This window comes from Glycine max, chromosome 2 (genome assembly GCF_000004515.6).
Source record: "Glycine max cultivar Williams 82 chromosome 2, Glycine_max_v4.0, whole genome shotgun sequence".
Taxonomy (NCBI): Eukaryota; Viridiplantae; Streptophyta; class Magnoliopsida; order Fabales; family Fabaceae; genus Glycine; species Glycine max.
The window spans coordinates 16,034,210-16,046,769 of NC_016089.4; the positions used below are offsets into that span (position 1 = coordinate 16,034,210).

Here is a 12,560-nt window from a genome sequence, read left to right on the forward strand (position 1 = left end):
ATATCCAATTTTTAATTTTTTTTTTTTAATTTTTGACACGGCGATTCAAATATGTACGAGACACTTTTTTTTAAAAAAATTATCCTAAAGATTAAAGAGATATAAAGTTGTTTTCTATGAGACTCTTTATTAGAAAACTTAACTAAGTTGTTTTTTTTAGATTTTTTTTAAGAGATAAAATTCTTGCATTGTAGAATATGATGAGCTTTAGTATTTTATTTTATTATCATATAAAAATTATAAAACTTAATAATTTGTTTTAAGATAAATATATAAATCTAAATTAAATTTTTATCATGTTGATTATAAGTGTTCATGCCGCATGCTCAAAAGGATTTGTATCCCATGCTCGATCTTCTAGAACAAATGCGCTACACTACTCAATGATTTAACATCAAAGGAACCTTATCTTAATCCTATATATATATATAAAGCTGATTTAAATTGGTTCGGCGTGCGTGATAGAGACCCTAACATTCTAGAAGGTGGTCTTATTTTGTTGCCTTCGCTTGTGTGGTAGGTAGGGGTGGAAATGAGTCGAGCAGCTTGTCAAGGGCCTTTGACTCGGTCTACATAAGGCTCAGCTCGGCTCGACTTATTTATTAAAAAGGTCCAACTCAAGCTTTTTAAAAAGTCTTTTTAGATAAAAAAAAGTCAATTCCAAACTATAAAAAAAGCTTGTTAAACTTGAGAAGTCGGTCGGTTTAACTAACAATAATAATAATAATAATAACTTTATTGTATCAAATCTTATCTTATCCAGATTTTATTTCATCTAGATTTTATTTTATCCAGATTTTATTCCATCTAGATTTTATTTCGTCCAAATTTTATTTCATCTAATCTTATCTTATCTTGTCCAGATTTTATTTTATTTCGTTTATGGGCTTGGACTTAAAATAGATTTGTAAGCTTTGGGATTGAGGACCTAATCCATACATTTTTTAATATTATGCTCTTTTTATTTTCTTTTGATATACTTTGTGCTTTAACGACATGAATTCAATATGATTTTATTTATCAATTATTTTTTGATTTGCATTACTTATACGAAATTTTATAAGTTTTTTTTAGTTAATATTTCACTGGGTTTTAAAATAATTAATTAATCAAAGACGTCTTTAAGCAAACTTTTAAATAGGCTCGTGGGTCAAGTCTATGTAAGTCGAACCGAGCCTTTAGAAAAAGCGCATATGATAAGTAATGAGTCAAACTCAAGTCTTACATATTCAACTCAAGTCTAGTAAAACTTGGCTTGGCTGGACTCATTTCAACCCCTAGTCGTAGGTACCGGTATAGGAATGCGATCTAATATATTTTAAAAGTATATCTGGTGTATACTGTATATCTTACATATAAAACAAAATTAACAGGAATTTGACAAGCTATACTTTTCTATAAAAAAAAGAATCGAATAAAAAAACGTGTAATAAGTGCTACTTAATTCATGGATCCAAAGTAAGACATATATATATATATATATATATATATATATATATATATATATATATATATATATATATATGATTTTCCCCGAAATTTCGTGCATTTTGTTTCTAGGCACTGATGAAGCAAAAATTGTCCTAGCTAGAATCCACAACTTGCTAGAGTTATAGGTTGATATAATTGCATTATGAAAATTTTAAAATTGCGCATTTTTCACGTTTAGTTGAGACATAAGTTATCGTCATTAAGGTAAAATTATAATCTAATACAGATTAAATAATTATTTTTTGTTCTAGTAAAAGTAAACTCTTTACACCAAAATTAAAAGATAGCAAAGTTATGGGCTGCACGAAACGTAGCGGTAGAAAAATCTTGGACTACTTCTTTTAGAGCCTTTTTGACTTATTTCCATATTACTTCATCATTGAAGCTTATAATCCAACTCGATGCAGGAAAGGATGGGGGAAAGCCGAAAGCATAAAGAAAAACTAATGAAATGTTGGTTTAGAAAAGAAAGGAAAAGGTGCAAAAAGTAAGATAAGTAAAGAAGAACATTGTGGAGTTTTCGATCCTTCCCTCTTCTATTGTCCCAAACAAACCATAAGGTAAAACAAAGAAAGAAATGAACCAGCACTCACATTAAGTTTTTGTTTCAATGCGTGAAGTAGAGATGAAAGCAATAAGATAGAAAGACGTAGGATGCGTGTGTGCATTTTATAACAAACATAATTATCTTTTTATATTGAAAATGCAAATCATTTGGTAATGTTGTATAAGGATAAAACATTTCATTGATATTTTTTAAGGATGAATCATGATACTCAAAATTAAGAGTGGACATAGGCAAGATAGCCTATTAAAAATGTGTGGCTTGACTTGCCTAATGCTTGACTCCTTTATGAAAGGGGTCATACGTAATTAAAAAAAAATCTATTTAATAGACTTTAAGCCTTGAAAAGAGTTTATTAAACTATATAAATTGACCTGTTTATATTCATATACATATGCATTTATTTTTCTGATTAAAAATATATTATATTATATTACAATATATATATATATATATATATATATATATATATATATATATATATATATATATTACATATAAAAATATAAAATATTTATAGACCTACCTATTTGAAATAATAAGTTTATCGAAGTCTCGTCTAACTTGACATATTTCTTCTCTTAATATTTATGATTATTAATAATCACGATTTTTAAACAATAGAAAGTTTTTTTTTTACCATATAGTTTCCTAAAAGTTATGTTAAACATAGTTTCAAAATTAATTAATTAATTAATATATATATATATGAAAATTAAATCTATAACAGATGAGATCAACATGGCATTTAGGACGTGGGTGGGGCGGAGTTTCTTAATATTCACACACAAAAAAAGGTTGGTTTCTTAATGCATTTCTGCTCACTTGTACACGGTTGTTTACTTGTTTGATTGAAAGTGTTTTCCTACAATTTTACCCTTTCCAAAATGAATTTGAATTTTGTTAAATTCAAATTTAATTAAAAAAATTTACTTATTCTTTTATACTTTTAAAAAATCCATTGTAATACAATCTCGTGTGTATTTGATTTTATGTTGGAGAATTGATTTGGAATATATAATTAATTTTAGATAATTTTTTATATATTTAATTTCATGTCAAGGAAGAATTTAAAATTCATTGAGTCAAAAACAATTATGGGTAATTTTTACATTCAATCAATAATTTTATATTGAAATTTACATTTAAATTGATTTTATAATAAAAACATCTAAACATAAAGTATATCACCTCAAAATCAATTTAATCAAAATCAGTTTCATTTAAAATCAATTTTATAAACGTTCATATCCAAACACATACTTAACATGTTTTGATAAGTATTGATAAAATTATTTTGAATTAAATGAATTTTATAATTTATGTTTGGATATTTTTAATTTATTCTAAAAACAAGTTAATAATAAAAATCAACATAAAATCTTAGTTCAGCTATGTTTTTAGTCTCTGAAATTTGAGATAAATTTGTTTTTTATTTTATTTTGTCCTTATAATTTTAAAAAAAATATCATTTTTAGTCTCAATCCACTAACGACACATTAAGAAAATAGCTAGCGTGACTAACAGAAGTTGCGTCAACAATTGCTACATGAACTTGAGACTAAAAATGATTTATTTGATTCCTCAAATTTGGATTAAATTTAAAATGATTTTTTAGTTCATTAAATCTAAAAGATTATTGTAGTCTCTCAAACTTAAAAATGATTTTTTAGTTCCGAAATTTAAAAGTCATTTTTTTATGCTATGGACGTGTCAAATATTAGAGGTATTTTTGTCAAACAAAAAAAATATTAACACTTGATAGTCATTTAGTAAGTAGGTGCTAATGGCAATGCCCAACATAAATGAGTGGTTTAGTTTGGTAGACCCATATCTACCCTACATAAATCGTGGACTAATGGACCATTCAGGACCAATGAATAAAAAAGAAAAAGAATTATCATCAAGATTTATTTAAGGATAATTATCAGAGTACACAAAAAAATAGCATAAGGAAAAAAAAGAGTTTAGGTACTGTAAGAAAAGAAATTAGCATTACTTCCCGTAGCAGAGCATAAGCAAATGAAAAAAAATAGCATTGCGTGTTTTTTTAATACAGTATCATTACGTGTTCAGTTACACATTTAAGTGAGCCACCTATCAAATAGAAAACTGAGCAGAATTTTCATAATTTCTAGGCATTAGATAAGTACACAATATTTTGGTTTTGATAGGTTGTGTTACACCATATTTTGGTTTTTTCCTGCTAAATTTTTAAGTGAATCGCCATATTTTTTATGCTATGGACGTGTTAAATATTAGAGGTATCACTATGGAGTATATATATATATATATATATATATATATATATATTTTTAAAGAAAATAGGGAAGTTTAATATTTTAAGTATGGCAACCCTTGCGGGAATTTGTTTTAATAAATTCAATAATTACAAAATGATTTGTTAAAGTTTATTTAAATATTTTATATGTACAAAAGATTTGCAATCCAACCTAATTTTGGCGGAGTCAGTACATTGAATGCATACGTAAAAGCCGCAAGTGGACGTCCCAAACTCCAACAAGCAGCCGCCAATAGCGAAGAGATTATTAATTATCAAGAACATGGCAAGATGTCTCTTAAATGATTAATTTAACAGACCCGTTAAATTAATCGTAATTATTTTAACTTATCAAGAATATTGAGTGCTTATTTTATCTTTTTTTACTTTTATTTTTTATAATATTAAAGCTGAATAAAAAAATTTATAAATGAACTATTAATAATATAAGATTAATTTTATAAAGTTATTAATCTTATTTATTTATTATTTTTTCTTGTTCCCTGTAAAATAAAATTACAATAAGATGAAAGGAGTAATGTTTTGAGTTTTGAAGGCTCCCACTTATTTCTGTTTTCCATTATTAATCATAATAATTCAATACTGTCTTCTTTCCATATATTTTATGTTCATTTTATTTTTAAAATTATTGATGTAAAAGTGAGCATGGTGGGTTCGGATGGGTTTTTGAAGCTAAAATCCCGAATTAGACATAATGCTAATGTATGAGGCTGGGTTGGTTCTGAGTTTTTTTTTTTTTTATCCAATTCCAATTAGTTTCAGGCTTAGTTGAATTAGTTCTCAAGTTACCCGATAGAAATGGGAAAAAATAGAAAAAATATGAGGAAAAAAAATAGAGTATAAGGTCTGGAAAAATGGACATGGCCCTCCCTGACTTTAAATCAAATATTTATATTATATAATAAATCAAATATTATTTATTCATTCTCTTGTGCAGTGTTGCAGAATTTTAAAGCATGCGTGTAATCGGACAAAAGTTTTCCTTTTCCTTCAACAAATTATCAAGTTATATTTAATGGATGAGATTTAACAAACATTAAAAATAATTGAAAAGGATAGGATCGATTATATCAATTAAATCTTCATCTTGCAGTAAAAAAAAAATCTTTATTTTATTAACAAAATTATCCACTTTTATATTTTATATATTGGATATATACTTTTATCAAATTTTATTTAATAGATAAGATTTTATCCTATATTGAATAAAATATAAGATTTTATCCTGTTTTATACTTTAAATATTCGATGTGGGTAGTTGACCTTTAGTGTAACTCTTTTTTTCTGAGTTAATTATATCAAAATATACTTAATTTGCTTTCAATCAAAACCACTTACTCCATTCTTATTTTATCATCATTCACTCGGTTTTTGAATGATTGTCTTTGGTATACATTAAAAGGCAAATTGCTAAAAAGTTTAATGTAAATTCAATTATAGATAATTTTCTCGACTACAAGAAAAACGTTCTATGTTTTTTTTAGATGATTCACATAATTAATGTTTTTAAACATCATGTTATCAAGATTTTACATAAAAAAAAAATTATGTATATATATCTTTTTTTACGATTTTTTGTTTACGTAATCGGGGGCCGTGACACGGAATGTTGACTTCGTCCCTGGTTATAGGATTAGAACATTGAAACTATTTTAACTAAAAAAAAATGTCATAGAACCTCAAAGCTCTTCCATAAGAACATCACATTCAAGCCTAATTAAAAAGTAGATTTTAGCAACAACAAAAAACATAATAAATCACAAATCATCAACACTCATTTTAGAAGAGGGCTAACATCACACTCCTAAGTCTAAAAATTTATTAAAAATTATATAATTATGAACAAGACTCATTCATTAGTAAGATTCATACAATCTTATAATTTCAAATACTTTTAGCCAATAATAAATAGTGTCTTAAAAAAGTGTATCTAAGAGTATAGTAATAACATTTCTCTTCATTTTATTAATATTATGATATAAAATAATATAACCAGATAAAATCATGTTATTGGATTTTTATTTTGTTTAATTCATGATTTGACTAAAACTGACCTCAAAGAAAAAAAATGAATTTAACTCAAATTTTTATTTTTTGTTCAATTCAATTTGACTTGTTCAAGTTAGTCAGATTGATCTAACCTATGTTCACTCCAACTAAAACATTACTATTGTTTTTTTTTAACCTTTTCCCCTATCTAATAATGATTATAACAATAATAATTTATCACAAAGAATGACATTAAATAAGGATATTTTAGTCTAAATACAATACTATTTTACTTTTTATCAAATATTATTAAATTAGTTTTTTTCTTTAATTTATTTTTAACATTTGATTTGATCTTTTATTTTTTTTAATTTAATCCTCTAATTTTTAAAATTAATCCAATTTAGTCCTCTAATTTTTTTTAATTCAATTTGATACTTTAAATTTTAACACCAGTTCAATTTGGATGTGACATCTAAATTATTTTGAGTGATCATGTTGTTAAATATAATCCTACCTTCTAAATGTGAAGTTTGTGTTTAAAAACTGTCATTACGTGATTTTTGATTTTAAAACATCACGTGTAATTTCTTAATATTTTATTGATTCAATCTAGACAACAGAATCAAATTGAATCGATCTTGAAAATTAAAAGAATAAATTGAATCCCAATGGACCAAATCAAACCTAAAAATAAATTAATGGACTAATAAATTAAATTAACCTTAAATATTCCTTAACCTGCATGCATTAACATTAAATCTCAATAATAATAATAATAAATATTTAACAACCCAAATCCCCTGCCCCACCAACTACTTACTAGTTTGACACTACCCTGATCCTGCTAGAAATAATGAGCAAATAATAGGAGGTGCAAACAATAGTTCATGCTTCCTACATGGTAAACACAAATTGCAGTGAACTAAGCGTAACACAAACGTACTATTGATTGGTATCTACGAGACCCAAAATAACGATCATATCATCCCTCCCGGATGATAAAACCAATGAAGTTATGAAGTGATAATATAATCAATATGCTTTCTGAGGGAAAAATCAATAAATTAATAATCAATGTCTAAATGAATTTTCATGTTACAGAAAATTACAAATTGTATTGACATCTGATGGGTCAGGAGAATTGAGAATTATCCACCTTCATCAGTAAATCTTACTCTGTTTGTTATCCCTCTTAAGCTGAACCTTTAATTTCTTGCCACCTAATTGACAACCATTCATCGTACTAATGGCAGCTTGAGCAGCTTCTGGAGTATCATAACTAACAAACCCTGCAAATCAAAGTTATCAGATACAAGCTCCATCAAAAAATTCATTAACACTTTGAAAGATCTAACACAGGCTTACCAAAACATTTGCTTACTCCTGTTACTTTATCTACGAAAATTTTAGCACTCAAAACTCTACCAAACGGTTGAAATGCAGTTGTGAGCTCTTGGTCTCCATATTCTTGAGGTATGTGATAAATAAATAGATTGGCACCAGGTGGTCCTAAGCCAGAGAAATTAAAATAATTAACGGAATTTGAATTATCAACAAAACTAACATTTCCTGCTCTGAGGAAAGACATGGGAAAAAGCCTATTATATGTTTACACACATGCATGCATGTTATCTATACACAGAATACACAAATATAAGATATAGATAACAACCTTCAATCTGACCACTGGAACTTTTACTGGCACCTGAAGATGAAGAGTTGCTATTCCCACCTGCAGGTGAAACAGAACCAGGACAACTACTCATCGGCCTCGGACTTACAATACCTCTGGGATATACCATTGGATGCTGTATACCTGGAACAGCAGGGTAAGAGCCAATGTAACTTGCAGGAGGCGCAGGATAATTTCTAGGGTTCATACTGTGACCAAGATCAGGCCTCACTGCATTTGCTTGGTTCATATTATGGAAGCCTGGTTGATTCTGCACTGGTGGAAAACGGTATGGCATGAGCCCATAACCCCCAGGAGCCTATTGAGAAAACATGATTATTCAAACATATGCCTCCATCAAGATGTTAGGCATGAAAAATAACAAGCATTAATCCATAAATGTAATAATTTCTCATAGGATGACATGATTATACTGAAGAAAAGTTCCTTGAATTAAGGGGGAAAAATGCTAGGTATTCTAATAGTGCATTATAGAAGAACTAACCTGATAACCATATCCATTATATGGAGGAACATAACCCATTGGCAAGGCTCCAAATAATGAGGGGTGTTGAGGATCAGCATGCGGCGCATTAGAAACTCGGGACTGTGTTTTTTGAGCCCTTCGAGCTAGTCTTTCCTTTTCAGTATCTGCCCATTTAACAACCAAAGGAACACTTGAACCCTGTAGAAGGAAAAATAAGCATCAGACTGCAATTGTCAACTTAATTGACAATTTTCATCATGTACGAGTAGCAAACATATTAACCACCCAGGCAAAACAAAGTTCTATAGTTGTGTTAACATAAAATAATGAGGTGTCAACATGAAGTATAGTATTTCATTAGTCAACTTACTGAAACATTAGTTGCTGGGAAAATGTGAATTTTAAGCAAATCCTATGCCAATTAGTTTTGAATGAATGAGATGCTTGTGTAACTCCACTAAGATCCAATTTTGCAACCATGTTAGCTTCTGTATAGTTATCGTGTTGTATAGGTTGATTGACAATGTGCACAAGTGTGTGTGTATAACAATCCCAAGTTTGAGCTATATTCATCTTGGACTCATTTAATGCAAACATATAGTAGGCCTCAGAGGCCAGAGCTTTAGTTTTCTCCTTTTCCGAGCTTGGATTCAGTTCAATCCTGTCATATAAATATCAAGTCAATCCTAATCCTAGAAAATTATCTTACACAAACCAAATTGGGGCATGTTTCTTATTTTATAAAATTGCAGGGCTCAAAATCAGCTCTACATTTCCAAAACAAGAGAAGGATTAAAAAATTGAGTTGGAAATCAGCTCCCTATTTATTAGTAATCAATAGAAATTTCCAAAACAATCATAATATTACACACCGGTTCCACTGGTACCAATAACCAAATAAATATATATTTTCAAGTATTCAGGTGATGGTTTTAACAAACACCAACCTCCATTGTATGCTTTCCATTGATTGCTTCAAGAGCAGTAAAGGCCTGTTCTTTGGTTTCGTACTTCAAAAATGCACATCCTACACAAAGGAATACAGCTACGAATAAAGCTTTGCTATTAAGAAGCTACAATGCTCAAAGGGAATAAAGAATGGCTTCATCTGTAACATTAGGCACCTTTACTTGTCTGCTGAGAACCTCTTAAAATCTGTAAATCCTTTATAGTTCCATACTTTGAGAAAAGATTGGAGACCTCATCTTCAGAAATATTCTTTGGAAGCATTCCGATAAAGAGTTTGTGTTCTGGATACCAAGACAACAGAATATTATTTACCAAGGCACAATAAACATTCCTAAAGTGAAAAGAGGAACTTTTCATTCAGTAAATAATGCATAAAAATGGAGTTGCCGAACAAAATTTTTAATTATAACAAGGAAGATGTATCACACCTAATCTTTCCAATTCGCCATCTGCATACTTCACTTGTAACGGACTAGATGCCTGAATTGGACACAAAAAATAGGATGCTTCCCAATCAGGAGAATAGTACTATGTCATCACACCATAGTTATTAAGCAAAGATGTCAATAATGTCAGCAATTGCAGTCATCCAGAAAAAACTATGGATAGTCAAGTATGGAAATATATTACATAAGCAGAAGCCTAGCTTGGATAATTGCCTAAGCAACCACCTGAAAGTGGAGCACGGTACAGAAGGACCTCCACTAGTTAATAATTCCTAGATCAGAAAATATCAATGATGCATTAAAGCATATTTTCTGAAAAGAGAGATCATTGTCAATTCATAAATGCTTATTTTTACTTTTTCAGTTTACAGACAACAACAAACATTAATTCCCTAAATCACGAATATGTATTGCTCACCGGAACACAGCTCTGAAAACAGATTTGAACTGTTTACTCATAATCTCGGAACAGTTTTTAATATTTACATGATTGCCTTCAACTTCAAATAGCATATATATCATGACTATAAAAGTACACTATAAAATAAATCCTTAATTTTTTTTCTCGTGTACCCAGTATCTGTATTTCTATTATATCTCTCAATGTTATCATGGATTGAAGCCTACCCTAATAATATTAGGTGTTTAGTTAAGCCATAACGGTGTGAGTAGGTTGCTCTAATAACAAACATGGCAAGTGCTAGATAGATACAAATTACTAAAAATAGAGAGATGTAGTTGGCAAATCAAGATGTGGTGGTGGTCAGCATCAGCGACTTTTATAGAAGCAGCCACTCATTCTGCTATTCCAAACTAGGATTCAAAACATTTCATTCCATCTTTGGGAGAAATAATTATTGGTCAGGCTTTATTTTTCTTCTGGCTGAACTCTGCATTAATCATGTCATCTTTTTCCTGATAAACCAGAGGGTTAAAAGAAAGAAAAAAAAATCCATTCCACTCTGAACGTTCTGAAAAGCAAAGAATGAAGATGCGTGCGGGACCGAAGCCCACTCACTCACCCCAGGGAGCGTTTTCTTGTTATGACATGCATTGACCGCCTTATCCGCTTCTTCCCTGGACGGACAAATTACAAAGCAACAACCTGCGACCAAACAAACCACAAATCTGAAGCATGTCACAACGCACATTGGAGTACGAGGAATTCGAATTTGAGTCTAGGAACGGTTACAAGTTAGTTACTTACCTCGGGAGGCACGAGTGGCTTTGTCTCTGATGATGTTGACCTCGTCAACCAAAGCGAGCTCCTTGAACATTGCAAGCACTTCGTCTTCCGACATGCGCTTCGGCACTTGACCTACGAACAGCTTCACGCTCTCCTCGCTAGATTTACTCTCTTCCTTACCCTCCGCCATTAATAACAACCAATGCTTCTCTCTCTCTTTCTCTCTGTGCTACACTCTCTCTTCTTCTGCTTCTGTTTCTTCTTCTGCTATGCTGCTTTTTTCACGCTCTAAAATCTTGGCGTGTAGCTTCAAAAAATTTGTATGTCTATACGTGTCGTGTGATTTGGTTTGGATTGGAGTGGTCGCAGGAAAATAGGGGATGCAAAGGCAAAGGCAAAGCCAAACTTAGATCTTCCATTTCATACATAATAATAATAATTACTGACGGGAGATTCGGTCTAGGAAAGAAGATAAATTTTCAACTAAGGTTAGAATTTTCATTGAAAGATATGTTGATGTTTGATGTTTTAATGTCTTGAAGATGATTGTCTCTTGAGAAAATATGTGAGATAAAATATAAATAATAATCAGAATCTTGTTAATTATATTCTTTTGAATAATAAATTAAACGGAAAAAAATATTTATTATGTAAATTAAAAAAAAAATTTAAAAAAATCATAAATGATATAATTTTTTGTCTTCCAATAAAAATTCTTAACCAAATCTCTGGTTGATATTTACCTAACAAAAATAGTATAATTTAGAAATTAGAATATAGGATTGTGATAATTATTAGTGGTAATTAATAATGAATGGGGGTTGAGTAAGGGCTTGATTGTGGGGGGAATTTACGAAGATGCCAGCACGTACAGCTGTTAAAGAATCGGGCATGTTGGTGGTGGTGGTAGTGCCGTAGTGGGTGGTGGTGGTGGGTGTTCATTCTTCAATCTTTATTCTCACTCAACTTCTTAATCAAAACATCTAATGTAATGTAAATGCAACCTCAACGCTAATCATTTTCTGCATTTGGTTGGCAATCGAATACTTTTTTCTTTGTACCTAATACTACTAGTGAGTTACTGTTTAAACAATTGATTACGTAATCAATTAAGCAGGCTATTGAACAGATGAAAAATATGGATGTAATAATTTATACAGAGTTTTATCGCGTAAGGCATGGGGCTTGACTAAAGAGGAAAGAAAAAGGATAGGTGGAAATAGGAAGGGAGAGAAAAAAAAAAGAAAGATAAAAAAATAAAGTGAAATGTTGAGTTATTTAATTTTTTTTTAACCATTATAATTAGAGTGTTTTATTTATTGGTGAAACTGTGAAGTATCTCACAAACTATCCTTTAGTTTGTTTAGTTGTTTAGTTTAATATCAATAAAGGTGAAATTGAAGATATTTTTTTAATCATTATATTTTCAGTAGAACTTGATTTTAATCTC

General features: G+C 29.7%; 1 protein-coding gene across 3 annotated transcripts; it reads right to left on the bottom strand.

Annotated features, from left to right (window-relative positions):
* Positions 1 to 7,395: 7,395 nt before the first annotated feature.
* Positions 7,396 to 11,638, bottom strand: LOC100807662 (RNA-binding protein BRN1). Of its 3 annotated transcripts, XM_006575037.4 has the most exons (10): positions 11,132 to 11,638; positions 10,947 to 11,029; positions 9,907 to 9,958; positions 9,634 to 9,759; positions 9,457 to 9,536; positions 8,528 to 8,707; positions 8,167 to 8,341; positions 8,023 to 8,082; positions 7,716 to 7,859; positions 7,396 to 7,639 (listed from the first exon to the last, which is right to left on the bottom strand). In XM_006575037.4, the coding sequence occupies exons 1-10, from the start codon at positions 11,298 to 11,300 to the stop codon at positions 7,512 to 7,514; spliced, it is 1,197 nt and encodes a 398-aa protein (XP_006575100.2). In that variant the 5' UTR covers positions 11,301 to 11,638; the 3' UTR covers positions 7,396 to 7,511. The 3 variants fall into 3 exon arrangements, with proteins under 3 accessions (XP_006575100.2, XP_040862978.1, XP_003518946.2); XM_041007044.1 differs by having other exon boundaries at positions 8,023 to 8,293; positions 11,132 to 11,630; XM_003518898.5 differs by having other exon boundaries at positions 8,023 to 8,341; positions 11,132 to 11,625.
* Between the last annotated feature and the right edge of the window lie 922 nt (positions 11,639 to 12,560).

Bases quoted from the DNA above. Each gene is read 5' to 3' on its own strand.
- LOC100807662 (XM_003518898.5), bottom strand. From the start codon at position 11,300: ATGGCGGAGGGTAAGGAAGAGAGTAAATCTAGCGAGGAGAGCGTGAAG. The intron at 11,030-11,131 runs GTAAGTAACTAA...GTTTGGTCGCAG, and splicing joins AGCCACTCGTGCCTCCCGAG to GTTGTTGCTTTGTAATTTGT. The intron at 9,537-9,633 runs GTGCCTAATGTT...TCCTTTGTGTAG, and splicing joins TTCTCAGCAGACAAGTAAAG to GATGTGCATTTTTGAAGTAC.